General features: G+C 52.2%; 2 protein-coding genes across 9 annotated transcripts; both read left to right on the forward strand.

Moving 5' to 3' along the window:
* Window positions 1-18,783, forward strand: TTC12 (tetratricopeptide repeat domain 12). 7 transcript variants are annotated; one of them, XR_010425003.1, is made up of 23 exons: window positions 4-341; window positions 952-1,103; window positions 1,807-1,831; window positions 2,490-2,567; window positions 2,852-2,973; window positions 3,719-3,778; window positions 4,420-4,491; window positions 4,876-4,936; window positions 5,161-5,349; window positions 5,892-5,961; window positions 6,791-6,879; window positions 7,478-7,646; window positions 8,352-8,444; window positions 8,612-8,675; window positions 9,571-9,705; window positions 10,170-10,271; window positions 10,700-10,768; window positions 11,176-11,277; window positions 11,782-11,881; window positions 13,442-13,667; window positions 14,466-14,584; window positions 15,331-15,386; window positions 16,966-17,042. XR_010425003.1 is itself a non-coding variant. In XM_064634633.1 (21 exons), exons 1-21 carry the CDS (start codon window positions 149-151, stop codon window positions 18,703-18,705), a joined length of 2,124 nt encoding a protein of 707 aa, XP_064490703.1. In that variant the 5' UTR covers window positions 1-148; the 3' UTR covers window positions 18,706-18,783. The 7 variants fall into 7 exon arrangements, 5 of the variants coding, with proteins under 5 accessions (XP_064490703.1, XP_064490702.1, XP_064490701.1 ...); XM_064634633.1 differs by lacking the exons at window positions 13,442-13,667; window positions 14,466-14,584; window positions 15,331-15,386 and adding an exon at window positions 18,690-18,783 and having other exon boundaries at window positions 1-341; window positions 16,966-17,128; XM_064634632.1 differs by lacking the exons at window positions 15,331-15,386; window positions 16,966-17,042 and having other exon boundaries at window positions 2-341; window positions 952-1,070; window positions 14,466-14,623.
* LOC135401989 (mucin-4-like) lies at window positions 18,722-26,386 on the forward strand. Of its 2 annotated transcripts, XM_064634616.1 has the most exons (5): window positions 18,722-23,037; window positions 23,161-23,415; window positions 24,180-24,336; window positions 24,681-24,810; window positions 25,556-26,386. In XM_064634616.1, exons 1-5 carry the CDS (start codon window positions 18,722-18,724, stop codon window positions 25,705-25,707), a joined length of 5,010 nt encoding a protein of 1,669 aa, XP_064490686.1. In that variant the 3' UTR covers window positions 25,708-26,386. The 2 variants fall into 2 exon arrangements, with proteins under 2 accessions (XP_064490686.1, XP_064490687.1); XM_064634617.1 differs by lacking the exon at window positions 24,180-24,336 and having other exon boundaries at window positions 25,556-25,682.
* Window positions 26,387-26,434: the final 48 nt, after the last annotated feature.

Genomic DNA, 26,434 nt, shown 5'->3' on the forward strand with positions numbered 1-26,434 from the left:
CGAAACGATCCCGTAATTCCGTGATCCCGTAATTCCGTGATCCCGTAATTCCGTGATCCCGGGGCGGGCCCGCGCAATAGCAAGCGCTCATTTGCATGGCACCGCCCCCTCGTTTGCATAGTCCCGCCCACCCGCGCCCCTCCCGCGGATGCGGCGTCACCGGGCGCGTCTCCCCGGCAACGGCGCCGCGGGTTCGAGTCCCGGCCCCGCCGGGCCCTTCGTGTGTCCCCCGTGTCCCCTTCCCTGTCCCCCTGTCTGTCCCCCAGTCTGTCCCCCCGGCCATGCTCCGCGACGAGGACACCGAGGCGGATTTCCAGCGCTTCCTGCGCCGCGTGGACGATGTCAGTGAGTGTCCAGCGGGGGCCGCGCGTCCCCGGCCCCTCCGGGTGGGGAAGGGAACAACACCGGGGAGGGGTCTGGGGGGAAAGGGAGGCGGAAAATGAGTGGAAAAGGGGGGATTGCTGCTCCACTGGGTTATCCGCGGTCTCCCTGCGAGCTCGGGTGTGTCCCCGTGGATTCGGGTGCCTCCCCACGGGCCCAGGTGATGCTTTGGGGATGCTGCGAGTCGCTTTCTTTTGTGTATATATACACATATGTATTTGTTTATAAATAAATGTATCTCTTGGTTTGTTTTTCTACCGCAGACACTCCGGGGGGCTCCGGAAAGTGACGGGAAATTGAGTTTGTGGATGTTTGTGTTTATGAACTGTCCCGGGCCAGGCTGGACGGGGCTCGGAGCAGCCCTGGTCCATGGGGGGAGTCTCTGCCCGGGGCAGGGGGGGAATTAAATGAGCTTTGGGGTCCTTTCCAACCCAAACCAGTCTGTCATTCTATAATAAAGGCCGTGCTGGTCACTTCAAAGGCAGGTGCCAGCTGAGCTCGTGGTCCCCCCAGGATCACTTGGATATCCTGTGTGTATATAAATCCCTTATTTTCCCGTCTTCTTTTCAGGCAATTTGCTGCAAGGCCTGAAGTCCACAGACTCGGCTGTCAAGGAAAAAGCCCTTGCTGAGGCAGAGAGAAGGCTCCAGGAGGAAGGAGCCAGCAAAGAGGAGGAAACCAAGACCACAGTGAACAGGACAGTCATCAACACCCGAGCCTCTGTGAGGGCTTTGCCTCTGAGATCAAAGCTGGGTTAACTCTTTTAAATAATTCTCAGCCCTGGCTCAGGGGAAAGAATTTTAAACAATATTTGCAACCATGGGCTGAACGTGGCTTTATTTTTTCCAGTAGTTCTTTTACTGGGAGGTGCTTGATGTGATGTTTTCTGTGCCTTGGGGCTGCTGAGAACACAGAGGGTTTCTCTTGGATTTATCCGAGTTGGATGCAGGCACTGAGGTGCCAAAATGTATAGCTTTTACCTGCACTGAGGTGCCAAAATGTATAGCTTTTACCTGCTCTGAGGTGCCAAAATGTATAGCTTTTACCTGCTCTGAGGTGCCAAAATGTATAGCTTTTACCTGCTCTGAGGTGCCAAAATGTATAGCTTTTACCTGCACTGAGGTGCCAAAATGTATAGCTTTTACCTGCACTGAGGTGCCACAATTTACAGCTTTTACCTCCACTGAGGTGCCACAATTTACAGCTTTTACCTGCACTGAGGTGCCACAATTTACAGCTTTTACCTGCACTTCAGGAACTTGAGCAAAACTAGTTGAGGACACACGAGTCCCTTGGTTAATTAGGTTTTGATTCCTGCAGTGGGGTTTGGATTTTGGTGACTTGCCTCCTTGAAGACAAAAGTAGAAGCTTTCCAGTAATGTCAAAAATTGTTAAAAACCCTGTGCTGTGTTTCTCTTTTTTCAGGGCCCAGCAGAGGCAGCAAATGCAGGTAGGACAGTGCTCACTCTGCTCTGTGACATCCCTTCAACCAGTTCTAGCAGAGCTGCTGTTAATGCAAAACCTGATTCCTCTCCTGCCACAGTCAAAGCTGGCTTCTTCAGTGAAAAATCAGAGTTTTTAAGTAAAAAAAGTTTAATTTTAATTTTAAAATTGTTAATAATAAAATTACCAAAATACATTGAATTTAATACAATCAATAGATAACATTAATAAAATAAAATTGATAATAAAATTTTAATCAAGATCCAGTCAGCTCTAGGAAGGCACTCAAGGGTTTTAGCAGCATGGCTGTGTTTTCCATAGGTAGGAGCCTTGCTGGTGGAGTTACTGTGTTCTGGCCTCTCATCTACAGACTTTGCATTCTGAATTTAAAAGCAAACATGTTTATCTGCAGAGATGAGCTGCAGCAAGGCAGGTGTGCCAGTCCTGGCAGTGGTGGCATCATCATTCTCTGTGATAGCTTGTCATTCACATTCCACTTTAACTGGTGAAATGTCCCCACAGCATCTTTTTTATTAAGAAATGACTCAGAAATACCCCAGAAATTATATTTTTTTTTTCTCATCTGTAGATTGATTTTAATGAGTTTTCTCTTTTTATTTTGTTTTTCCCTCGGCTGAAATGCCACCAACTCCCCTGGCTCCAAGATGCTTTCCTGGCAATGCTGGAGAAGGATGCAAAGGAACGAGCTCAACAGAGGAAGAGAAAGGAGCAGCTGGCAAATGGTAATTGCTCCGAGGGTTTTTGGGTAATGGTAATTGCTCCGAGGGTTTTTGGGTAATGGCAGGAGCTGGGGGAGTGGCTGCTCTGTCTGTCTGAGCCCCCAAATCCCGTGCCCAGCACAGTGAGCTGTCTGTAGCAGGGCTGGGGGCTCACAGAGCTGTTCCTCTCCACCTTATCCCGTTTATTGGAAGGGTTTGGGATGGAGGGAGCGAGTCTGGGTGTCCCTGTGTCCTCAGCCAGCCCTGGGCAGCTCCCAGCTGGGCCCTGAGGGTGTGTCCTTGTGCAGCTCTGAAGGAGAAGGGGAACGAGGACTTCAGGAGAGGAGACTTTGCCGGGGCCATCCAGAGCTACTCGGAGGGGCTGCGGAAGCTCCGGGACAAGCAGGAGCTGTACACCAACAGGGCACAGGTCAGTGGGCACAGCTGTACACCAACAGGGCACAGGTCAGTGGGCACAGCTGGAACAGGGCACAGGGCAGTGGGCACAGCTGTACACCAACAGGGCAAGGTCAGTGGGCACAGCTGTACACCAACAGGGCACAGGTCAGTGGGCACAGCTGTACACCAACAGGGCACAGGTCAGTGGGCACAGCTGGAACAGGGCACAGGGCAGTGGGCACAGCTGTACACCAACAGGGCACAGGTCAGTGGGCAGAGCTGCTCTGCCTGGTTTGGGTGTTGCTGTGCCAGGGCAGAGCCCAGGAAGATCCTTCTGCGACCCAAATGTGTTTATTCCTTCCTCGGGGTCTTCCTCAGGTCTCCTCTCCCTTGGATGTGACTCCTCCAGAATAACTAGGAAAAAACCATTCTAATTCATAGTTTTATTTAAAACACGCTGATTTCTTTCGTTAATTCTTTTTAGGGATCACTTATATGGCTGTAGAATGTAACATTTGCTTTGCATTCTCTGTTTCCCTTTTAAAATCCATGTGTGTGTGTGTTGAATTTTACTAAGTTTGTTCTAAATTACAAACCCCAAGGAGATGGAGGACAAGTTAAGAACCAGCTGGTAATTATCCTGCAAAATCAATGGCCAGGCAAATCAGCAGCCTGGTTTATTCTTTTTAATTAGCTGGTGTTTGTACAACAGTCAGCAGAAGTTGTTTGAAGGACTCTAATTCTCCTGCCTGGACATTTTTTGGGGTTTATCTCAGGCCTACCTGAAGATCCAGGAGTATGAAAAAGCCATTGGTGACTGTGAATGGGCATTAAAGGTAATTTTGGGATTGGGTTTGTGTGGAACTGAGGGCATAGAGACAACTGGCTGATGGAAATGAGGGAATGTACCCAGATTGCTGCATCCTGAGTTAATCTAAACAGCATAAACCAGTTAATATTTCAGTGCTCCCTGTGTGCAGAAGCTTTTCTGGCTCTTAAGAGCATTTAATTAAAAAGTTTGGGGTGACAATGAGCTCATAACTGCACATATTGGCACAGAATATTCTGCCCAGCCTTTTAAAAATGGACTCTTGAAGCTCCCAAAAGGAAAAGGTGAAGATATAAAGCTGGATCCAGTTTCAGTTGTGTTCCATCAGTGATGCCCATGACTAGAACACAGTTAGCAGGTTATTAATCATAAATAAATCCATATTTTTGACACCCAACTGAACTGGAAAAGGTCCTGCTTTCCACCTTAAAGCAAAGCCTGTGCTCCTTGCACAGGGAAGGGAAGTTGGTCCCTGGAGGTGATAATTCAGCACAGAAACTTTAGACACCTCTAGTAGGTGATGTGAATTCCCTCCTCTTTGTCCACAGTTCTTTTGGGCAGATAAAACTATTAATCAGAAGGCTGGAAAAAATATGAGAAGGCTAAAATTTTCTAAACACATAATTAATAGTTTCTTTTTTAACACAGTGCAATGAGAAATGTATTAAAGCCTATTTTCTGATGGGGAAGGCTCACCTGGCACTGAAACACTACCCTGAGGTAAATGGACTGAATGCTGGGACCCTGTTTGTTCTGACTTTGGTGTGATGTTGTGGGGGAGAGGGAGAAGGTTTAATGCTGTGCTTCCTTTTGTGTTTTCTCACTGCAGTGCTGGTTTTCTGTTCCCACTTGCAGCTTCCTGGGTTTTATTGGAAACCCTTTTAATTTGAAAGAGCTGCTGGCTGTAGGGACTGGGAATAACAGACAACTTTGAGTTGGGAAAGTTTTTACTGGTGTGTCTTCATTAATTTTATTTTTCACACTTATTAAATGCTGTGGCCCAAAAACTTTTGAGCTTAAGCAGGAGGACTCTGACTAAGTTGTCATTTTACCATCTTCCTGTTTTTATCTTAAATTGAGGGCCCGTTTCTCTTCTCTGTTAAGTCCAGGCAGTGTTATGAGAAGATGCTGCAGGTTGATCCCCAGAAGGAAAGCCTGTTCAAAGGTGAGAGACACTTTTACACCGTCCCCCCCTGTGTTCTGATGAACTGCTCTGCCTTTCAGCCCTGTGCTGGCTCTGGGCAGGCAGCTCTGGCTCTGGTTGGGTCACTCCCCAGAGCTCAGGGTCACCTGTGCAGGTGTGAGCAGGGGCTGAACTTCATTTTCACCTGGAACTTCACCAGAAGAAACCATTCACCTGCCATGCTTTGGTTCCTTTTGACCTCCCAGCTTGTGTGGCCGAGGTGGACTTGGAGGAGAAGAGGGTGAAGGATGAAGAGAGAGCCAGGAAGGAGGTTCAGGCTGGAAATGTTGCTGCCCTGTCCATAAAAGAGCTGCTGCAGAGACTCAGCAGCCCTGGCCAGGATATCCTGTTCTACACAGGAGGGATCAGGCTTTTGGCAGCAGTTGTGAAGGACTGTAAGTGTTTGGTGCAAAGGTTGTTGCTCCTGGGAGTTGTGATCCAGGCAGACGACTACAGGGGAGCAGTTTTTACAGGAACAGGGCAACTATTCCTATATTTAAAACATAAAATTGGCCACATTTGGTATTCCAGGATGGCCAGTAGGTATTTACATCATTTTTTTTTAGAACTAGGTGTTGTAGCTGAGCTGTTGAGACTTGTGAGGGATTTGGGTCCCTGAAGAGCCCTTTCACTTGTTTAGAAACATTTGTAATTCCCTGTTAACACAAATTGATTTGCAAGGCCAGTTTCATGTTCCAGCCTTCCTGAAGAGTCTTTAGCTCGAAGTCAGTTGTTCTTCACAGCCCCAGGCATGAATTAAGAGTGGTCTTTACCTTCGAAGCTGCTCCTAATTCATTCCCTCTGTTGTCATGATGTTCCTCCCCCAGAGCTGTCGATGCAGTGACCTTTTCTTTTAGCACTGTGTCACAGGACAGCAGGAGTCTCCACCAGGCAGGTGGGGCACAGAGCTGATCTGGTTATCTCTGCATTTTTTCAGGCACTGAGCAAACGTTGTTTAGAACAAACAATGGCTTCAGTATCCTCGGAGACAACGGGGCTGTTGGAGGGTGAGAGCTCTGCAGAGGGGAGCAGAGGGGGGTTCCAGCAGGAGGAAATGAAAATACTGCTCTCGAGAAACACAATCACCTCCTGAAATGCAGATGGAATGGTCAAAAGAGAATGTAATAACAGATTGTAACGTCTGAAAGGGGTGACTTGTGTCTGAGTCCCACACAAACAGTGCTCTCTTGGATGCAGTGGGCAGAAATAATTAATTTCTGCTTCTGTCTCCTCTTCCTGGACAGTTATCCTATCTCTCATGGTGAGAGCAGGGTTGTAAAGAAGACTTAATATAAAAGGACATCTGAAAGCACTCAGTTACTTTAAATATCCCTGGCTGGACTCCCTGGTGCTGTGAATTTGCCATCAGTAAATATTTGGGCTTATGCAACCTGTGAAGGTCTCTGTGATCAGGAGGAGCATCTCTGGGGACCTGCAGCCTTCTTTGGGGTTCAGCAGCGTTTTGGGTGTTGGCTGTAAACAGCCCTGAAGCACTTCCAGATTTGCTCAGAGTTTTTATGCCCTGGATATTCACAGTTGTTCAGTGCAGAGCTGAATTTATCCCCCTCTCTGTGCTCTGTGCTGCTCAGGCAGGGGCTGGCTGTGCCCAGGGTAGAGTTTGTAGATCCTAAACCTGTTCCCAGGGAAGGTCCTCTGCAAAACTCATCTGATAGTCCTAAAAGTGCTGACCCAGGGGTGGCCTTAGAGCTGATGAGTTCAAGTGTTCCTGTGGCACATCCTCATCCCTGGGGGCTTTGCTGATTTTTTTTCCCCCCCAAAGAACCAATGGCTTGGTCTGTCCTCTGCTCTTTTTCCAAGCTGACATTTCTCCTTTAGGTGCCTCTGTGCAGAGAGGAGAAGCCCAGCTGAAGTGGAGCTGTGTGTGTCCCTCCTGGTGCTGTGGCAGGCTGTGTGTGCTGGCAATGGTAAAGCCCTGGGATCCACAGGAATCCACGTGCAGTTCATGTGGCATTGCTGGGGCTGGGGCTTGGCAGGGGCAGCATCTGGGACCAGACCTGGTTTAAAGGCAGTTTTACAGGTCAGAGGCAGGAGCTGGATGTGCCCAGGCACAGCTGTGGCAGCCCCTGTGCATCCTGAGAGATTTCCAGCCCGTTCCTTGGAGCATTTCAGATCTGCCCAAGGGCTGGGAAGTAAATTCCCCCTGACTGTTGCTGCTCTTAAGATAATACCACTTGTATCATTTTGTCATTTTTAAGCAGTTACACCTGCAAAAAGCAGAGTTTTCTGGAAGAGCCATTAGAGGAGAATCCCTTTAGCACTGACAGTGAGCAGTCCTGGGGCAGGTGGACCTTGCTGTGTTTTTAGGGAGCTCACACGTGGGTGAGAAATGGCCTGGGGTGGGTGGTGAATTGGTGCAGAGTTCCACGAGGGGAAATACAGAATGCTTGCTGTCTGTGTTCACCTGATGCCAAATAAAATATTCATGCTGCAAAAAAACCCCCAGAGCAATGAGGATGCCACTGTGGGACGTTGCTCCCAGATATCCTCTTTTGTATTTTCCAGAAGAAAATCAGCGTCTCCTGCTGACTCAGCCTGCTGTGAGTGCCCAGCTGCCAGAGCTGCTTTCCTCTGGGATTCCAGAGATCCAAAGGGAGACACTGGCACTGATTTCTCTTTACTCAGAGAGTGAGAGAGGGAGGAAGCTGCTGGTCAGGCACCAGGACCTGAGCAGGTAACAAACACCAGAGTGGCTCAGGAGAATGTCCTTAGTGCCTGGGTGACACTGTCACTGCCCCAGCACCCAGGGGAGAGGCTTTCTCAGAGGACACACTGTAAAGGTAAAACTCTGGTAAATTTTGTGTCTAAAAATGTCTGTGGAAATAAGTGGGAAGGGCTCCTTCCTGAGGGTGTGGTTTGCAGGCACAGGTACCTTCTGCAAACAGGGCAGTGTTTGCCCAGAGCTCCCACTCTTGCCTCTGGTGGCTCCTGTTTCCAGCTGAGGGTCTCTCCTCGTTTAATAATTGGTCTTTGTGGTTATTTAATGCTGCCATGGCTCACAGAGCGCAGAAAGAACCACCATTCTATTCCCTTTATCCTGTTATCCTGCTATTTCCTTCCAGAGTTAACCAGAGGTGGAATTTCAATTTACTGCTTTTGCACTGCATGGTTTGAAGGAATAATGGATGAACACAAAGGATTCTGTAACAATTGCACACACTCCACTGTGTTCTGTACAGCATTGATCCAGAGGCACTTTTCCTTGGGAGGAAAGGTTAAAGAAATGAGACACATCTGAGAGGATGCTTAAAAAAGGCAGATATAACTGTGGCCTGAAATACCAGGAGCCTGAGAAAAGGGAATCTTGATCTTTAGTGATAAAATCTTTAATAATTAAACCAAAGCTGACACCAATTTTTTGGTTTTTGTTTAATAACAGATGGCTGCAGATTCTGCTGGCATTTGTCAAGAGCAGCGATGGCAGGGCTGGCAGGGCCATGGACATACTGTCTGACTTAATTGCAGAGGAAAGGTAATTTAGATCTCTCCTTCTGTTTTGTGAAGTTGCACTTTATAAAGTGAAGCTGCCAGTGCCAGGGGCTGTGGGGTTCCACTGCTGGCTGATGTTTGTTGTCTTTATGTTGCTCTTGTGTTGCCTCTGTCTGGGATTTTTGTCTTTGAGTGTTTCTTTCTCCCCAGGTTCAAAGCCCAGTGTCAGGCCCAGCTTTCCACGGGTGCTTTGCCTTTATTCACCCAGTTGCTGGTATGAAAGAGCTGTTTCTGTGTTTCTGGTTTACTTGTGTCTAACTAACGTGCCCATGTTGCTCCTGGGGTAGAACTGCAGCAGAACCACAGGTCTGTGTCTCTGTAGGTGTAAAAAATGCAGGTTTGTGATACACTTTCCTCAGGAAAATGTTCTTATTCTCTGGTACTTTGTCCTGCACATCCCTAGTTTAATATTCAGTAAAAACTCTGGACTTGGTTGCACATTCCCACTGGGAACCTGTCAAGCCAGGATTCCACCTTCAGCTTTGTGTTATGCTCTTCTTCATGTGACTTTAATCCACTGTCACCAACTGGGGATGTCTTGGATAGGGACTTTTTCTGTTTCCTTCTGAGAGCTCAAGGTGAAGAGAGGACTTCAGGTCCCAAAGATGTTTGGTGGTTCAGATCCCTTTCCTGGGTATTGTTTATTTAAACAGCAAACTTAAAATATATTGGTACAGAAAGCTGTCCTCAGGGAGAGGGAGGCTGGGGGGGAAGGCTGGTTCTGTTGCAGAATGGCAGATACAGCTGGGAAGGAAAATATTTCCACTTCTCCAAATGAGCACCAAGGCAATAATTACGTGACTCTTCCATTGTCTGTTGCTCTTTCCTTGTGAGCGTTCCTGGCTGGAATTGCAGCTGTTCTGTTCTGGGAAACGTTCTCAGGGTGAGGTCTGGGGACACACAATCCTGTCATCACTTTTTCCCCAGGACTCCTGAAGCATCAGCAGGGGGTTCATTGTGAGAACGAGGGGGATTTGGAACCTTGGGACTGCTGGGATTTGGGAGATCCTTTAGGAATCACATTTCCCGCTGCCAGAGGGGTGGGAGCACAGATCTGCAGTTTGCTTGTGGTTTGTGCTGAGTTGTCCCTCCCACCCTTGTGTTTGCAGGCCTGTGCCAGGGGGGTGGACCTGGCAGCCCTGTCCTGTGCCATCGGCATCATGGGCAGCCTGTGTGCAGATCCCGGGATCCGCTCCCGCGTGGCCCAGAGCAGGGAGTGCTGGCAGGGCTGCCTGCAGCTGCTGGTAACGGGGCTGGGAGGGGCTTTGCAGCCCTGCCTGCCGGGGAAATGTCTGTTTGTTTGCCTCTCCCAAGAGCTCTGAGCCCCTGACCGAGATCCCTCAGGTCTGGGGGTCTCGGGGCACTCGTGGCTCGCAGGGGTTGGGGATGGGTGGGGGGTGGAGGGGGGTGAGTGGCCCCTTAAAAGCAGCCCCTTCCAGTGTGAACTCGGAAACTAAAGAGTGCAGAGGGTGGGAAAGGGTCTTGTTAAGTGCCCAACCATGGGAGGTTTGGAGTGTGCAGCTCTAGGGTGAAACAACCCCCTGAACAAATCTGTGTCCAGCAGACATCACTGGCTCTGCTTCTCCCAGGGCTTTGTCTCCCCTCTGAGTTCTGGAGCATCAGGGGACACTGATGCTTCCCCAGAGCACTGAGGAAGCTCATTGTGAGTGTCTGACCCGACTGCTCTCCTCCTTCCCTTGGCACACAGGAGGAGAGTCCTGAGGGCAGCACACCCAGCTACCAGGAGTGTGTGTTTGCATTGCTGGGCCTGATGATGAACTTGCTGCTTGAATCCAATGGGACCATCCAGGTATACAAGATCTGTGAATTTAAAAAAAATTATGGTGTTTAAGGTTATTTTTAAGGGTTGTTGACAATTTAAGTAGGCTAAAAAGTGGAAAAAATTGACAACATTTTCTCCACCACCACTTTTTACGTAAACACACAGTTAAGAGAAAAAAAACCAGTGTAAAGCACACGTAGGATCTTCCCATAGAGGTATAAATGTTTTGTTTGGAGTCACTCTCCAGCTGTATGATGCTCTGAGGCACTGGGCACATTCCAAAACCATTCAAAACTCAGGATTCCACCGAGAAGGAAGAATTCCATACGTTCAGTGACTTACTGAGGGCTGTTCCCTGATCTCCACTGGATCCTTTGTTGTGGAGAACTTTGTCTGTGACCCCATTTCTGCTCTAACCCTTCCCAGCAAGTGAGCTTTCCCCCCTGTTGTTGCAGGACTTTGCTGTGGCCGTCACTGGCAGGTGCCTGGCTCTGCTCAGCCACCAGGACGGGAGGATTGTCACAGTAAGTCAGCAGCAAAACGTGCTCTTGGCTGACCTGACACAGCAGAGCAAACTTCTGCCCTGTACAGGTCTGTACACGAGACTTTGAGGCCTAAAACATTCCTGATAATGGTGTTATTGAATGAATAAACATGCAGGGAGTTGTACTGGGCTCAGTTTGGTCTCAGCTCTCCCCTGCACTGAGTTTAGAAGCTCTGCTGTGTTCAGTTTTCACTAAACAGTAAAAAAGCCTCATCCTCAAGAAGTTTCTCGTTAGATTCTCTGTCTGTGATTCTCTGAATTTCTGTAAACTTCTCCTTTTAGTGCTTTGATTACTTTGGTTTTTTTTCCTGCCGAACGAAATAATTTGAAGTTTCCTGGGCAAACAAACATTTCCTTTTGCTCCCCTCTCCTTTTTCCCTGACTCAGAGAGCCATTGGGGTGCTGAGCCGTGTGCTGCCAGCGTCCTCCTCAGCGGTGGAGGAGGCAGTGAAAGCAGGAGTGGTGAAGAAAATGGTCAAATTCTTGAAAGTGAGTTAAACTCCCTTTATTTCTGCTCGTATTTTCCCTTCAGCAAACCACAGCTGCCCCGGCTTTGGCCTCCTTTCCCTGGGAGAGGGAGGATGTGTCTGCCTCCTGGTGTCCACTGTGACAGTCTGGGTTTAGTTTTAAGGTGCCAGGTTTAGTTTTAAGCCAGGGAGGCAGTCTGGGGGCTGCACAGTTTTCTCTGTGTCTGGCAGGATGTGTCTGAGGTGCATTTTGCACACTTGCTGTGATGCAGACCAGGTTAGCCTAGAAGAAGACACTCAGCTTGGGTCTTGTCTATAGCAACCATCAGAGCTGATGGTTTGAAAAGAATTGGCCTCCAGACGTTCAGGGCATTTTGAAATAGTTGGGTTTTGTGTGATTTTCATCCTCTCTGAAGGTTTTGATTGGATATTTGGGCTTAGGCATAAGGAATAGCTGAGTGTCTCCACTCTGGAACTCTGGGCAAGGTGAGTGTGAACTGGTTGTTAATGTGCTTTAATCCCACAGGCTGGAGGGCAGCTCACAGCCACTTATGGCATAAAGACCCTCTGCATCTGCACCAAGAGCAGCAGGCAGGCCCAGGAAGAGCTGGTGAAGGCAGATAAAAGTAAGTGCCAACTCCACTGATTGGAGACTGAGAGCAGAGCTGGGATCTCCCCCAGTTCCTGCCTTTCCCTCCACAGTGGAACTGAACTCGGGGTTTTACTCTGGCAAGACTTGAGCCACGTTCTCTGGGTGATGTGCTGTTTCCCCTCCTGAGGGGGTGTTTGGTGGGCCTGGCTGTGTGTGTGGATTGAAATGGGCACAGCAGGTGATGAGCCTGAGTTAGGAAACTGCACCTTCCTCTGGTGAGATGGCTCAGTAGGCTTTGTCAGGGGATGTATTTTGGGAAAAGTGCTGGTAAACTGGAACTGAATTGGGGTGTATTTCATCAAGTTAGTGGCTAAAATAAGAAACTTCTGATTTCCAGAAGCTGAGGCTGTTTTATGGTGCCTTTCATGTGTTTATTTGGCCTGCTATTAAAACAAGATGGATACAGAGACAGAGTGATGATACCAGGCCAGGTGTCAGGGTATTTTGGAGTATATTTGCTCTAGTCTTGTGGTATAACACTGCTTAGATTGCTTTAAAATCCAGCTTCAATTAATGCTAATGCAACTACAACAGAGAATACTTAAATGTGCTCTAAATGGTTGAACCTGTCAAGAAACTGTCAGTGTGTGTAGTTCAACTTGAACCCCAAGGGTTTCCACTCATTAAAAGCCTCTCAGAGCATCATCTTCCCTTTGTGCAGCCCAGATGAGTTTCACTGTCATCTGCAGATGAAGCTTTCATTTCCTCAAATAGCACCAACACTTCTTATTCTTCCCTCCAAAGCTCTGGGTATTAATCCTCTGAGAAGTCACTTATTTCTTATTTTTTTTGTCAGCTCTGTTTGCCAACCCAGACACTGGAATCGAGCTTTAGTCCCATGACATTGAATTGCATTTCTGGGCCACTTAGTTGAGCCCCTGCCCCAGCCCCTGCTGCTGTGGGGAGCAGCTCTGCCTTTGCAGGAGATATTATTGCAGCAGCAAGGGTGGGGTGTGATCAGGAAGAGGGACCATGGAGAAAAACAAACAAACAAACAAAACAAAGTTATGTAAATCCCCAAGGAAACTTCCTGGCTGTGTTTTATGGAGACAGTGGTCTCTCTAAACATTTCCAGACTCTGTGGCCTGAGGTGCTGCTGCTTGCAGAGGTCAGCAAGAGCTGCACATCTCTGCCAAGGGCACAGAAAATACTCTGCTGGTTCCAGAGGTGGATGAGCTGAGCTGCCCTGTGGTGGTGAAGGATCTACAGGAAGCTTTTCATGGTCCTTTTCTCAGCTGTCCTTCCCACCACAGCATTTCTGCCTTCAGACAGTGGACTGGGCTCTCTGTGCCTGCCCTGCCAGGGGGACAGGCCAGTGGGAGCTGCAGAGGTGGCACCTCCAGCTCCTCTCCTTAGTGAGGACACAGCTGGGCAGGTGAAGCTGATCCCTCCTGGATCCTGAGCCCTGCCAGGGAATTCCCTTGCTCCCCCCGGGTTTCCCAGAAGGCTCAGCCCCCGGGAGTTCAGGTGGGGGCAGGAGGGGAGGTCAGTGCTCCCCGAGCAGCTCTGAGTGAATTCTGTGCCTCTCCCGCAGGGTTTGCGGTGCTGCTGCGGCTCCTGCGCTCACAGGAGGAGATGGTGGGGGGCAATGCTGCCTTCTGCCTCAGCCAGTGCCTGGGGGTGCCCGGGGCAGGCACAGCCCTGCTGGGCTCCAACGTGGTGCTGCTGCTGCTGAGCCTGGCCGGGGGGGACGCTGCCAGCCCCGCCGTGCGGGAGAACGCGGCCGTGGCCCTGGGGAAGCTCTGTGCTGCTGAGCCCAGGTACTGCCCCAGCACCCCTGGGCTGCTCCAGCTGGGGCTTCTTTGGGTGATGACCCTTGAAAAACCAGCCAGAGTAAGGCAATTATACCCACAGGGGCAGGGGGTTATTTTATATAAACACCCTTCCTCCAACTGGAATTCCCGCTTGTCCTCTCCCCAAAATCCTGCTTTAGGGCTCCTGGGGGGTTGGTTCTCTGTCTTCACACGTTTCAAGGAGTTCGTTTGCCTGTGCTGGAAGAAGGGATGTTAGAAATCACTGTAGAGGTCAGAGCAATAATGAGAGCAGGATAACAGTAGAAGTGTCAGCAAGGAGTGTCTGCTGCTGCCTGCCAGGGGAGTGCCAGGCTGACAGCTGGGGCTTGGGCTGCATTCCATGCAGGGAAACCGAGTTTAACTTGCTCATGTGCATCCTGAAGCACTGCAGAAAGCAAGGGATAATGCTTAGGTCCCAGAATTTACCTGCCTTGCTTCTGCTGGAGGTGCCAAAGCAGCACTGAAGTATCTGCTGGGAGGTTTGTGTAACACACCAGAGATAGGAAAGGGAAACACCTTGTTTTCTTAGTTTTGTTGATGTGAAATGCCATCTATTTTAGTATGATCAGGCATTATTTATTTTCCTTTCTGAGGGGAATAGTAATCTAGGAACTCTGTTTCTTGTGCTGCTTTAAGAGGGATTTATTGAATATGGCATTAAACACCCTTGGAGGTTTGGGCAGGGGTGTGGCAGGGCAGTGAAAGCTTCAGACTTTCATTGTAGTCACCACCCTTTTCCCAGAAAGCTTCCTCTTGTCTTTCCAGGCACATTCCCCAGCTGAGGAAGCTCAATGGCCTGGCCATCCTGAACTCCTCCATGAAATACGTGCACAGCAGCTGAACCCTCCAGAGACCCTCCAAACATGTTCTTCATCCCACTTATTGTTGAGTATTCTTTTCTTTAATAAAACTAACTCAAAGCACATCAGCTTCTTAGTCCCTTTTTGAAGCATTTGTGGTCCCACAAGGAAGCCAGTAAAACAATATCAGGAGAAAGAAGTTAATTTATTATTTAGGCTACCAACTAAAATAACAGCTTGCACTAAGCTGTCTTTGCTTTAATAAATGACACAAGAAATGGCCATTTTTTTTGGCCTTGTTTTTAAACACAGGAAACAAAAGAATATATTACATTTATATGAATAAGCACAGGCCAGTCATGTTTGACTTTAAAATGGCTCTTCAGCTTCCCTCCATGACACCTGTGGGTGTCTATTCTGGGGGTAATCTTGTCCCTCCAGAACAGTGGCTGACAAATTATATATCATCTCCTTTTCAAAATAGCAGCTGAATCATCTTCCCACTTGAGGAGAAGGAAATTCTCTTGCACCTGGTTTTTCTCCCCTCTCAGTGAAAGGCACAGAATTGATAATCCCAATTTAATAATCTCTGGCTTTTTAGGATCCTGCTGTTGAGCTGCACCCTGCCTTGACAAACATGGGCCAAATGCTGTGGGTGGGTTCAGTGCAAACAGGCACAAACCCCAGGGTTTGTTCCCAGAGTGTTCAGTGCCCCAGGCAGGGCACAGATTGCTGGGGGCAGCTCTGGGGTGGAGGCACTGGCTGGAATCGGGGCTCTGTGTGTCAGGGGCTGTACCAATGCCAAAAGTCAGGGTGATTTTCTCTCCCAGACAACTTTGAGAGTGGGAAAAAGCCGAGGTGACCTGCCCTTGGTTCCCAGCTGGAGGTGAGTGGCAGGGCTGGGACTGTGCTGTCTGTCCTCCCCCAGGCTCCACTCGAGCAGCTTGCTGAGGGATGGATCAGGGTTTGTTGGTGCTTCCTGGCAGAGCCATCCCCTCATCCCCTGCCAGAGCCAGCCCCTCACCCCCAGTGTCCCTCCCTGTGCTGTCCCCAGCTGTCACTGTGCTGCTTATCTGACTGCTCATGTTTGCTCTGCTCTCAGGGCAGCCAGGGCTGTGTGACTGTTCTCTCCTTCCCCTCAGCCCTTCTCCAGGAGTTTGGCTGGCTGTGTGTGTTTGTGCAGGTGCCTGGCACTGGGAGATACCTGCTGTGTGCTGCTCGTGTCTGCAGGGGAAGGTTTGCAAGGACTCTGGGGCTTTAGGGCTAAAGGAAAAAAGGGTTGTGTGTGTGTGACTCTGCCCAGGAAGCCTCTGGTCTCTTCTTTGGCTGTTATGAAAGTTTAAATTCTGTTATGAAAGTTTAAATCCTGTTATGAAAGTTTAAATTCTTGTTCTTCCCCTGTGGGTCTCGTTCCTCCCTCACCCAAATGTCAGGTCAGGCTGCCCTGAGCCAGCTGGGGTTTGCTGCTGTGCTGTCACCTCCTCGACGTGTGGTGGCTTTTCTCTGTGGCTCCTGAGTGGAGAACACACTTTGCCAATGCTTGTAGGCCTGGGGAAGAAAGGATCCAGCAGCTGGATTCCTCCTCTGGAGCCTCACCCTGCCTGGAGGGTCACAGGGACACAGTGTCCATCCCCTGGGGTCACTGCAGGAGTGGATGGCTTTAGTGGAATGTCTCCATCTGGGATCCAGGCTGATCCCTGAGTGTGTTTGTATCAGCACAAACTGGCAAAACCTTCTGACCCTTATTGGGTAGAAATTGTAGAATAGTTTAGTTAGAAGGCACCTGCACCATCATCCAGTGCCTGAGCACTCAGGGCTGAACAGCAGTGCCAGGCTGTTGTTCAGGGCACTGCTCAAATGCCTCTCAAACGCTGGCAGTTTGGGGCAGGGACCACCTCTCCTGTTCCAGGGTTTGACCCCCCTCTTGGTGAAGAAATGCTTCCTCCTGCCCAGTGTGAACCTGCCCTGCTGCAGCTCTGAGCCATTCCCACATGTCCTGGCACCAGATGCCAGGGAGCAGAGCTCAGCACCTCCCCTCCATCCCCTCCACGTCCCCATCCCCTCCTCAGGAAGCTGCAGAGAGCCAGGAGGTCGCCCCTAAGCCTCCTTTTCTCCAAGCTGGACAAACCCAGAGCCCTCAGGCTCCCAGGAGGTGCCTTCCAGCCCTGCCCCAGCTCTGTTGTCCCCCCCTGGATACACCCAAGCACCTTCACATCCTTCCCACAGCACCCCAGGTAGCATTTTAACTCTTTCCCCAGGGCTAGAGCTGCCTTGCACGAGCAGCCTCTCCCGTTTACAGCCACTTTTTCCATCTTTGGGTGGCAAACACACACGAACACATTCTCTTCTTTTGTTAAAAATCAATTGATTCCAATTGGTGCAGGTTTTTTTTTTTTCTGGAACAGGTTATTGGTTGCTGTCTGGCCTAAGCTCTTATAAAGTAACCCAATACTCTGCCCTTCCAGAGCAAGCAGCAAATGCCCAGTTCTGGGAGGCAGCAGTGACTCCTCGGGGAGCTGCTTCCTGTCAGGATGTATTTTCTTGGGATGACTCAGGAGCTGCTTCACGGGATGCAGGAAAAACTCCCCATCTTTGTCCTGATTGCAGCTGGACTGTTGGATTTGGCTGGTGAGTGATGTGTTTTGTTCTGATCTCTGTTGCTGCTTCTCTGCCTTGTTTCCTCCCTTATCAGCAAGCACAGAAAGGATGCTCAGTGTTGTGCCAGCAGCCTGAGACAACTCTGGGATGCAGGAGCAGCTCAGGATGCCTGTGCAGCTCAGGATTTGGGGGCTTTCAGCTGGGGGGTGTTTGTGGCCCCACTCAGGACATTCCTGTGCTGTTTACCTGAGCTTACAAAATAGGTATTTTCTCTTCAGGGTGGGGAAAGCAGAGCAAAAAGTCCCTTTTCCCAGAGTAGTTCCAAGCAGCACTGAGGATCAAACTGGTGAAACCTTGTTCAGAATCCCCTTTTCCAGGCACCACAGTTCATCATCTTAAACCTGATAAGAATTCTCCACCTGATTAATGATTTTATTCTCTTTGTGGGTTTTGGTGTGTTTCTTTAAATTACCTTGTCCCCCTGCAGGGTGTGTTTGTGGCTGTTCTCACCACTTTAAGACCTCAGTTCAGTAAGTGCTTGTCTTTATAGACAGATCACTTGTGTTGGGGCTAAACCATGGGAGTGTCAGTTGTTTGTACAAAACCCCCAGTTTAAAGTATTTTATAGATTTAACATACCATTCTCCATCACCTGTTAACCTCCCTCCCTTTTTTAGCAATAAATCAGCTTTTTGAGTTCCATCATAGCAGCTTTTCCTGCTCACTGCTGCCTCAAAGCAGTGCTGGTTCCCCAAATGTCCCCAGGGACATTGGAATCTTGAGGCACCACACCTGGATGCCAAGCCCAGGGATTTAATCTGCTGGAGCTCTGCTTTGCCTCTGTCAAAAACTCCACAATTTAAATGCATAACACTCAAATGCATAATCACCTTTTTATGGCTTGTGGATCAGCCTGTTTCCTGGCAGGTGCCTCAGGCAAAAACGCTCAAAGTTTTGGGAGAGGAAAGTACAATAAATGTTTTAATTGATGGTTTGGGAATGATACTTGGGAACGTCAGAGCTTCTGACGTGAAGACAAAAAAAAAAGCAAAAACGTGTGGACAAAAAGACAACCTTTTAAACCCAGGGTCTGCCTTTTAAACTGGCAAAGTGTCTGCTTTTGATCAGAGAATATAAAGGTGGAGAAGTGTCTGTGTTCTGCCTGCTCTGTGTCAAACCAAACCAGCTTTGTGCTGCTGGTCACCCAGCACAGGTCAGGGGGCTCCTCTTGGGCTTGGGGTGCTGGGAGGGACGAGAGTTAAAGCAGAGCCACTGAGGGAGCTCCCTCAGGGGGGTTTTAGTCTTGCTTTGCTGTCCTTGGGCAGCCTCAGGGTTTCCTCCCCCTGCACCTTCAGGTGTTTAGATCCTTGCACAGGGAAGGTCAAGGGCTCCCCCCTGGCTGGGGAATGCTTTGGGTCCCTCAGAGGGTGCAGAGGGTCAGCTCTGTCCCAGCTCTGTGAGGTGGCAGTGCCAGAGCTGCCCATCCTCCCCGTGGCTCTGGGTAGGCAGCAGCTGCTCCACTGAACTGCTGCAAACTGTGCAAGGTTCTTGGGCAACTGAAAGGGCCAAAGGCTTGTTTTCTGTTCCTTAGGAGCCTCCAGGAGTGAACATCATGCCAGTGACATGTTGGCCCTGGGCTTCCCTGGATGGGCCCAGCCCAGAGCTGAGAGCAGCCCAGTGCCCAGCGAGGGCTTCCCTGGGACAGAGGACGACTTGGATGGGGTGACCTTCCACTTCCAGAGCCCAGCAGCTGATCCCACCAAGGCAAGCACAGCTGACTCCAGCCCTGCTGCCACAGGGAGAGCTGCAAACAGGACAGCTCTGCTGCCTGGGGGCTTGCCTGGGACCCTGGAGGTGTCTGACCCCCTGCACACAGAAACAGCAGCTTCAAAACCCCAGGCTGGACACGCCTGGCCTGGCCAGCTCCTGGGGAGCTTCAGCATCCCTGTCTCCACACAAGGATCCCAGGCTACCACAGCTCTGGAGCAGCCAGGCAGCTCCCTGCAGAGACCAAGAGATATCCCTGGGGCTGGTCCCAGCCCTGCTGCTGGGCTGCCCCAGCCCCCTCCCAGTGTGGGGCCACACCAGGACTCTCCCCAGTTCACAGCTGTCCCCTCCCTTTCTGTTCTCAAGCAGATGGAGGTGACAAAGCCTAAAACATCTCCCCTGACTTCAACAGTCCATTTTCATCCTCCAGGAACAGGAACAGCAGCATCTCCATCTCCAGGCAGAGCTGGGGTTGCTCCTGGAGGTGCAGGGCTGGGCTGGTCCCCCCCAGGGATGCACACAACCCCCCAGGCTCAGCCTGGCAGCACAGCAGCTCTGACTCCTGCACGCCTGGAGAGGACCCGGGGTATGGATGCTGGAATTACAGCTTCTGCAGTCTCACCACAGCCAGCTCCAGGGGGCCTGGATGCAGCCTATTCCAGCACAACACATGCCAGGGCCACTCAGCTTTCCCCTGCTTTGCCTCTGAAGGAAGAAACCACAGGCAGCAAAGGCAGGAATTCAACAGCAGCTGTAACCAATGGTTCTGGACACCCAACCCAGCTGCCTGCTCTGCAGACACTGCCACCAGGCCACGTCCATTCCTCTTCATTCCCGATGGGAGCCCCAGTTCCTGGTGGGTTAAGTCCATCTCCAGTCCAAGGGCCCGTTGGCACAACTGGAGGACAACAGCCCCTGTCTTTGGACAGGGCTCTCAACTACACCAAACCTGCTGCCCAGGAAAGCAACAGGAGCTCTCAAGGAATCACAGTTGTAGCTCTACAAGGAGATGCTGATCATGGGATGGTGACAAGTAAACCTGGAAAATCTCTATCCCCTGAGAGCCCACAGGCTCCTGCTACTTCATCCTCATTAAGCCCATCAGGGATTTCCACATTAAAGCTTTCCCAGACTACTAAAGAGCAAAAAGAAGTAACATCTGCACCCTCTCCTGGAATGTCTGGCTTTGGGAATGCAGACCTTCAGCCCTGGGATTCTGTTCAGGAGGGGCTTCAGCCACCAGGTGCATCTTTCCCTGCTCGTGCTGGATTGCAGCCCATGGGCATCCCCAGCTCTGCTGAGAGACTTCACACAACAACAACTTCACCCCCAGCCCCTGGCTCTGGGTCTCAGGCTCAGGGGGTTCCTGCCCACCCTGTACCTCGGGAGGCCTTTGCTGTGACACTGCAGGTGAGCACAGGGGAAGACTCCAAGAGAAGGAAAGGTCTCCCACAGCAGACAGCTGGAACTGGTTCTGCACCAGCCAGCCCAGTGCCCAGCCCCTCTGGAGCCCGTGAGAGCAGGACCCAGGCAGCTCCCTGGCACAGCTCTGCCCCTGCAGCCCCCCAGAGCCAGCACGTTGCCAGCCCAGCAGCTCCTGCTCCAGCACCACTCTCACCCCGTGCAGGGGGAAGCCAGGCCAGCTCAGCCACAGCACACCCTGCCCCAGGGGTGCCCAGTGTCCCCAGTGAGGTCCCAGCACAGCTGGCACAGGCTCTGGTGCAGCAGTTCAGGAGGGCTCTTGATGCAGCCACCAGGAACCTCAGCACCGGCAGAGGAGACCCCCTCACCATCACCTCAGCCCCAAACCTGTCCTTCCTGTTTAAGAGCACTGATGGCATGATATGCCTTCGACCCCTGCAGGAGTCCCCTCTGCCCAGGACATTCCCAAATGCCAGTGTTGGGGGGCTGGTTTCTGTCCAGCAAATCCTGGCAGCGTCGAACTCCTCAGCGCTGGACCTGGCAGACTTACACCAGCTGAGTCCCTCCAGCCTGGTCCTGCTCAGGCCTGTGTTCATCCTGCTGCCCACGGACAGGGCACACTCACCCTTTCCTCAGGGGGAAGGTGACCACAGAACCACCCACCTGGGCACACACGTGGGCACCCCTGAAAGCAGCCACGGGAGAACGAGTTCCTCTTATCCCCCCAGTAAATCTGAAACCACTCTGTCCACTGTGTCCAACCAACAAGCAGAGAGAGCAAAGGGAACTCCTCAGCCAACTCATCCCAGTTACAGAGCCACCGTGGGCTTGGGCCAAGCTGCCACCTCAGCACCAGGTCCTTTGCTGGACCCAGGGATGGGGATGAGCAGCACAGGGCAGGCCCTGCACCTTCCCAGGACGCCAGAGGAGATGCAGATCCCTGCTCCCCCTTCCCAGGAGGCCAAGGGCACTGATTTACTGCTCCTGAGCCGGATGTTGGCAGAGCCTGGCACCTCCCCTGGGGCACCATCAGTGCTGCCCACGCAGCAGAGCCCCTACACTTCCTCCAAAGTGTCTCCCACGACTGAAAAGCCACATTCTGTAACTCCTTTACTGCCAGCAAAGGGACTCCTTGATTTCCCAGTGCCTGCCCAGCCTGTGCCCAGCAGCACAGGGGCCGCAGGCCGTGCCCAGCACAGTGGGACACTGCAAACTGCCCCCCCTGGCCAGGGCTCAGGGACCACCCCGAGCTCTGCCCCTGCTCCCTGCGTGGAGTGTGGGACCTCACGCTCAGCTGCAGCCACAAAACACCCCCTAAAGGGGCTCACAAGCACCAAACCTCTGCAGGCCACGTCCCAAGGGCTGCCAAGGACCACACTGCTGCTGCCAGCCGTGGTACCCAGCACGTCCTCAGCTTCCCCAGTGCTTCCAGCTGGGAATGAGCACGGAGAGGCTGCCCTGGGCAGCACAGCTCCTTCAGGAGGGGCCCCTGTGCCTGCTACAGCAGCACAAACCCACAGCACTTCCGTACAGCCTGCTCTCCCTCAGCACTTGGAATTCACTCCCATGGTGCCCAAGCCCTTTGTAAGGACAGAGGGACCAACGGCAGCCCCAGTGCAGGCTCCCTTCTCAACAGAGATCCAAAGGAAAACCACGGTTCCTGGGAAACTTGGGGCTGCAGTGACCCACCCAAGGGTGTGTTCCAGCTCTGCTGCACGCCCACCTTCTCCTGCTCCTGCACATGTGCCCCTGCTGGCAGCCCTGGAAGGTGACCAAGCCCTCCAAGCTCCCACTGAACTGTTCCCACGGGCCAGCACGGGAGAAACCCCAAAGCCAACTGAAACCAGCACGAGGGCAGGAAAAGCAGGACCCGGTAAATCCTTGGGGGTGAGTGTGTCCCTGTCAGCCCCAGTGAACACACAGACACAGCCCCCACCCCCAGCAGCCCTGGGGAAGGAGCTGGGTTCAAGTGCAGCACAGCCCTCTGTGCCCACGGGAGCTGCCCTGCAGAGACAGCCCCGAGGGACACAGGGCACCCCCCAGGCTGCCCCAGCAGGGACTGCTCTCTCTGCAGCCCAGGGTGCTCAGACCACTGCTCCACTCATCAGCAAGGAAGGGCATCACCTGCCCACAGCAGCCCCCCAGCCTGACCCCAGCGTGGTGCTGCCCAGAGTGAACACACCCGCTGTGGGGAAGGGCGAGGGCGAAGCAAAAGGAGATGCAGCCCCCACCAGCCACCTGCCCACCCAGGCACCCCTGTCTGCATCACCCAGACACCCTCTGGAGAGGGAGATCCTGGAGGACACCATGGAACAGGAGCCTGGTCATTCCAGCCCTGGCAGTGCCCTGAGTGCCACCGGGCCACCTCCCACAGCAGCACTGGCTGTCTCTGCTGCCAGGCCTGGGAACAAGGTCACCAATCACTCCACTGCCTTCCAGAGAGCAGCTGGCAGTGATGCTGAGATGCTTCCAGCCAGAGACCTGATCCAGCTCCTTCCAAGCCCAGAGAGCCCCTCACATCCTGCCGGGAGCCCGGTGCCAGCCCGGGGGGATTCCCTGCTGGGTGTGGCAGGCACTGACTCATCCCAGGGGCTGCTGCTGAACACGGAGCCAGAGGAGATGGGCAGGACGGAGGAGGTGACAGACGGAGCAGCCGAAGGGCTGGTGACACTGCTGGATGCCCAGCCCAGTGCCCCGGAGGACTCTCACCACAGGAGGGGGCTGCAGCCGGAGCTCACCGTCCTGGATGGGTAATCCATTCCCTCCATGCCATTCCTGCTGCGGGATTTAAGGGTCTGCAGTGACAGGTCGAGGCAGTCCTTGTTGCCTGGCTGTGCCTCACCTTTTCCCCTGTCCCCCCTCTTTCCCTGCAGCCTGGCCGTGGTGAGGGACGACGCCTGCGGCTCCGGCAACTACACGGTGCAGCTGAGCCTGAGCCCCGCTGCTGACACAGCCCCCGAGCCCCACGGGCCTCCAGCACCTTCCCCAGAGACCTTCCTGGCCTTGGTGGCCGTGCAGGACAACCTCAGCCAGCCCCTGGTGCAGCCCCTGCTGCAGATCCACTCGTGCTGTGTGACCCCCTCCGCCAGCCCCGGGGCCCCAGGAGCCCAGTGCTGCCTGTTCCGCAGGTGGGACACGAGCCCATGGGATGGGATGGGCTTCACCTCCCCTGGCATCCTCGGGGAACCCTCTCCTGTGTCCTGTGGCTGCGGGCTGAGCTCTTTGGAGCAAGCTCCAAACAGTGAGAGTGACTCCAGGAGTGCTCTGCTCCCTCAGCCTGGTAATTAATACCGAGGGCCTGATAAGGCACAGAACCTCAGGGGAAGACATCTCCCTTGGATTTCTGTAGATGAACCATCCCAATTCCCCACATCCATAATCATTTACATTTCTTATGTAGATAAGCCATCCCAGTCCCCCACAGGTGCTGTCCCAGGTGTCAGAGTACAGCATCCCTGCCCTTCCTGCTGGGATGGCACATCCCGGGAGCAGAGCAGTGCAGGGATGGCAGCCAGGCTTCTCCACAGGCTCCCATTCCCCCAGCAGCATTTCACAGCTGTTCTGGCCTCACCTGAGCACAGGGGAACGGGAGGATTCCTGAGCTGATGTTTGCAAAACCACGGGGGTGTGAGACGTGTGTCAGGGAGTGGCTGTCACAGCACAGCAGCCATTCACTGCTCGTACCAAACTCAGCCTCCAGGGAACAGTTCTGCTGCCCTTGGGCTGTGTCCTCTACAGCAGGGCAGGCACAGCCTGCAGTGCTGACATTTGGGGTTTTTGTTCCTGTAGGGCAGGGCTGTGGCTCAGAGCTGGTGCAGACCCCTGCCAGCAGATCCCCCTCTTCCCTGCCTTCCCTCAGCTGCAATTTGAACCTGTTTGCCCTTTGCTCCAGGCTGCCATTTGAGTGCAGGCACATCCAGCTGCTGCAGAGCAGCAGGTCCAGAGCTGCCAGCTTCACCATCCAGCTGTTCCAGATGCTGAACCACTCGGTGGCCTACCTGCACTGCGAGCTGGACGTGTGTCTGCACGGGAAGGAGGGATGTGAGCAGGTACCTGGGGGGGCTGCTCTGGCACCACTCAGGGGGGATCTGCTGCTTCCAAAGCCACCACACCAAGGTCACCCCTGCCCGGGAAATCCCTTTGTTCACGTCTGGGAGGGGAGTTAATGACATGAAATGGTAGCAATAGTTGCTAATCCCCAGGGAAAGGGAGTCAGGGAATAGAGATTTACACGTGTGCTGGTCCAAGGATTAGCAACCCAGCTTTTGGAATGGCAGCAGAGCTGGAAAAGGTGGAATCTGAGGAGATCTGTGCCTGCCGTGGACCCCTGGGGCAGGAGGTTCTGTTCAGGTGCCACCAATACCCTTTCAGAAGTTTTCCATGTCCTTGCCAGGACTGCTTGGAAAGTGTGGAGCCAGTTCTGCAGCCCAGTGACAGGAACAGCCATGGAAACCTGCACAACCTCATCTCCTTTGGCCCAGTTTGGAGGATGAAGGACAGGTTTCTGTACAAACCTGTGGAAGGTGGGTCTCCTCTTCTGCCTTCTCTGTCTCTCTCTCTTGGAGTAGTTTTTGTTCAGCTTTTTCTGCTGAAAAAAAAAAAGAAAAGCATTCATTTTAACAGCTTTCTTGACAGACATCTGGTATGACTAGAATATACCCCAACAACTCCCCACCTTTGTTCTGGCCTTCCTAAATCCCAGATCTGGTGGTTAATCAGCATCAGATCCAACAGAGTTTCAGCCAGGACACACACCCAGGCACATCCTCTGAAGGAACTGAAGCTTTAGAAGGAGGAAAGGGGAGGAAAATGAGGCAGAATGGATCTGTAAAGACTTTTCATGCACGTTGTGGTATTTTGGTGAAACATGTTGACTGAGAATGAGGAATGTCATCAAAACAATTGTGAGAGATATTTACTAATTCTTCCTTCCAGTGCCTGTGTTTTAGATGAGATGAGATGGGAGGAGTCAAGGTTAATGTCAATCAGATGTTGTCCAGGTATTAGAAAAGAGTGACACTGAACCTGGTGCCTCATGAACGTGAGAGACTTCTTAAATCCCCTGGCACCATCCCAAATCTCTCCTTTAGCTGTTTATGCAAAGACAATTTACTGGTGGCACTCTAGGGTACAGAGGGCTGTGTTTGGAAAGGCACTGCCCATTTACTGCTCTGGGGATAGGAATTGCCACACCTGCCTGGCATGCTCTGAAGATGGGTTCCCCTCTCTTCACCCTGTTCATTCTTGATTCCCTCTCTCTGTTTCCAGGTCCTGGCTCTGCTGTGCTGCTGCCCATCCTGCTGGGCTCCCTCACTGGCTTTGCTGTCCTGGGCAGTGCCTTCATAAGCCTTTGGCTGCACCACAGGCAGAAATCCAAACCCCTGCACTACCCCCCCTTTGGAGACATCCATGGGCTGTGAGCCTGGAGCAGCTCCTGGTCCTGCAGCTCCCACATCAGCACCGCAGTGACCAGGGGAGAACAGGTCCTGCCCTGCACATTGTAGTGCTTCTGTAGAGCTTCTGCTGACCCAGGGAGCAAGAGGGGTCCCACCTCTGCCTGGAGCACATCTCCCCTCCCTTCCCTCTGCATGAGCGAGCCCACAACCTGCAGAGTAGAGAAGGGCTGAGGGAGGGGCTGTCAGACCCTGTGGGTGGGGGAGGGCAGCTGGGGGATGCTTGGGGGTGCTGTGCAGAGCCCTGCCTGGGATCCAGCCTCACATCCCTCTGTTCTGGAGGAACAGGGGCTTCTCCATCCTGTCCACGGCCTCCTGCTGCCTGTGCAGCAGCTGCTGGTGGGGAAGGAGGAAGCGGCACCCCTGGAGTGTGGAAGGAGCTGCGAGGCACGAGGAAGGCACCTCTGGGAAGGGATCTCCCTGTCTTTGGGGCCACGGTGTAAATGGTCAGCATGACAGCCCCACTTGGGTATTGTAATGCCATTAAAACTGACCCTGGAACGTGTCTGAGGCCGGAGCTGTTTGCCCAGAAATGGGCACCCCTGAAAGGTTGGGGGGGGAGAGCCCCTCTGCAGCCACGGACTGTGTTCCCCTACTCCCTCACCTTCTCCTGAACTCTCTGTAATAAAACTGAGCATTGCAGTAAGTGTTTGTCTTGCCTGTGCCTGAACATGAGGGAAATGGAGTCCCCTTG

This window comes from Pseudopipra pipra, chromosome 23, assembly GCF_036250125.1.
Source record: "Pseudopipra pipra isolate bDixPip1 chromosome 23, bDixPip1.hap1, whole genome shotgun sequence".
Classification (NCBI taxonomy): Eukaryota; Metazoa; Chordata; class Aves; order Passeriformes; family Pipridae; genus Pseudopipra; species Pseudopipra pipra.

What these genes read in the sequence shown, in the direction of transcription:
- LOC135401989 (XM_064634616.1), top strand. Translation starts at nt 18,722, where the DNA reads ATGTTGGCCCTGGGCTTCCCTGGATGGGCCCAGCCCAGAGCTGAGAGC. An exon ending in CAGTGCTGCCTGTTCCGCAG is followed by an intron (nt 23,416 to 24,179) that starts GTGGGACACGAG and finishes CCTTTGCTCCAG; the next exon opens with GCTGCCATTTGAGTGCAGGC. An exon ending in GGAAGGAGGGATGTGAGCAG is followed by an intron (nt 24,337 to 24,680) that starts GTACCTGGGGGG and finishes TGTCCTTGCCAG; the next exon opens with GACTGCTTGGAAAGTGTGGA.
- TTC12 (XM_064634631.1), top strand. Translation starts at nt 149, where the DNA reads ATGCGGCGTCACCGGGCGCGTCTCCCCGGCAACGGCGCCGCGGGTTCG. An exon ending in GGCAGCAGTTGTGAAGGACT is followed by an intron (nt 5,350 to 5,891) that starts GTAAGTGTTTGG and finishes GCATTTTTTCAG; the next exon opens with GCACTGAGCAAACGTTGTTT. An exon ending in AAATGGTCAAATTCTTGAAA is followed by an intron (nt 11,278 to 11,781) that starts GTGAGTTAAACT and finishes TTAATCCCACAG; the next exon opens with GCTGGAGGGCAGCTCACAGC.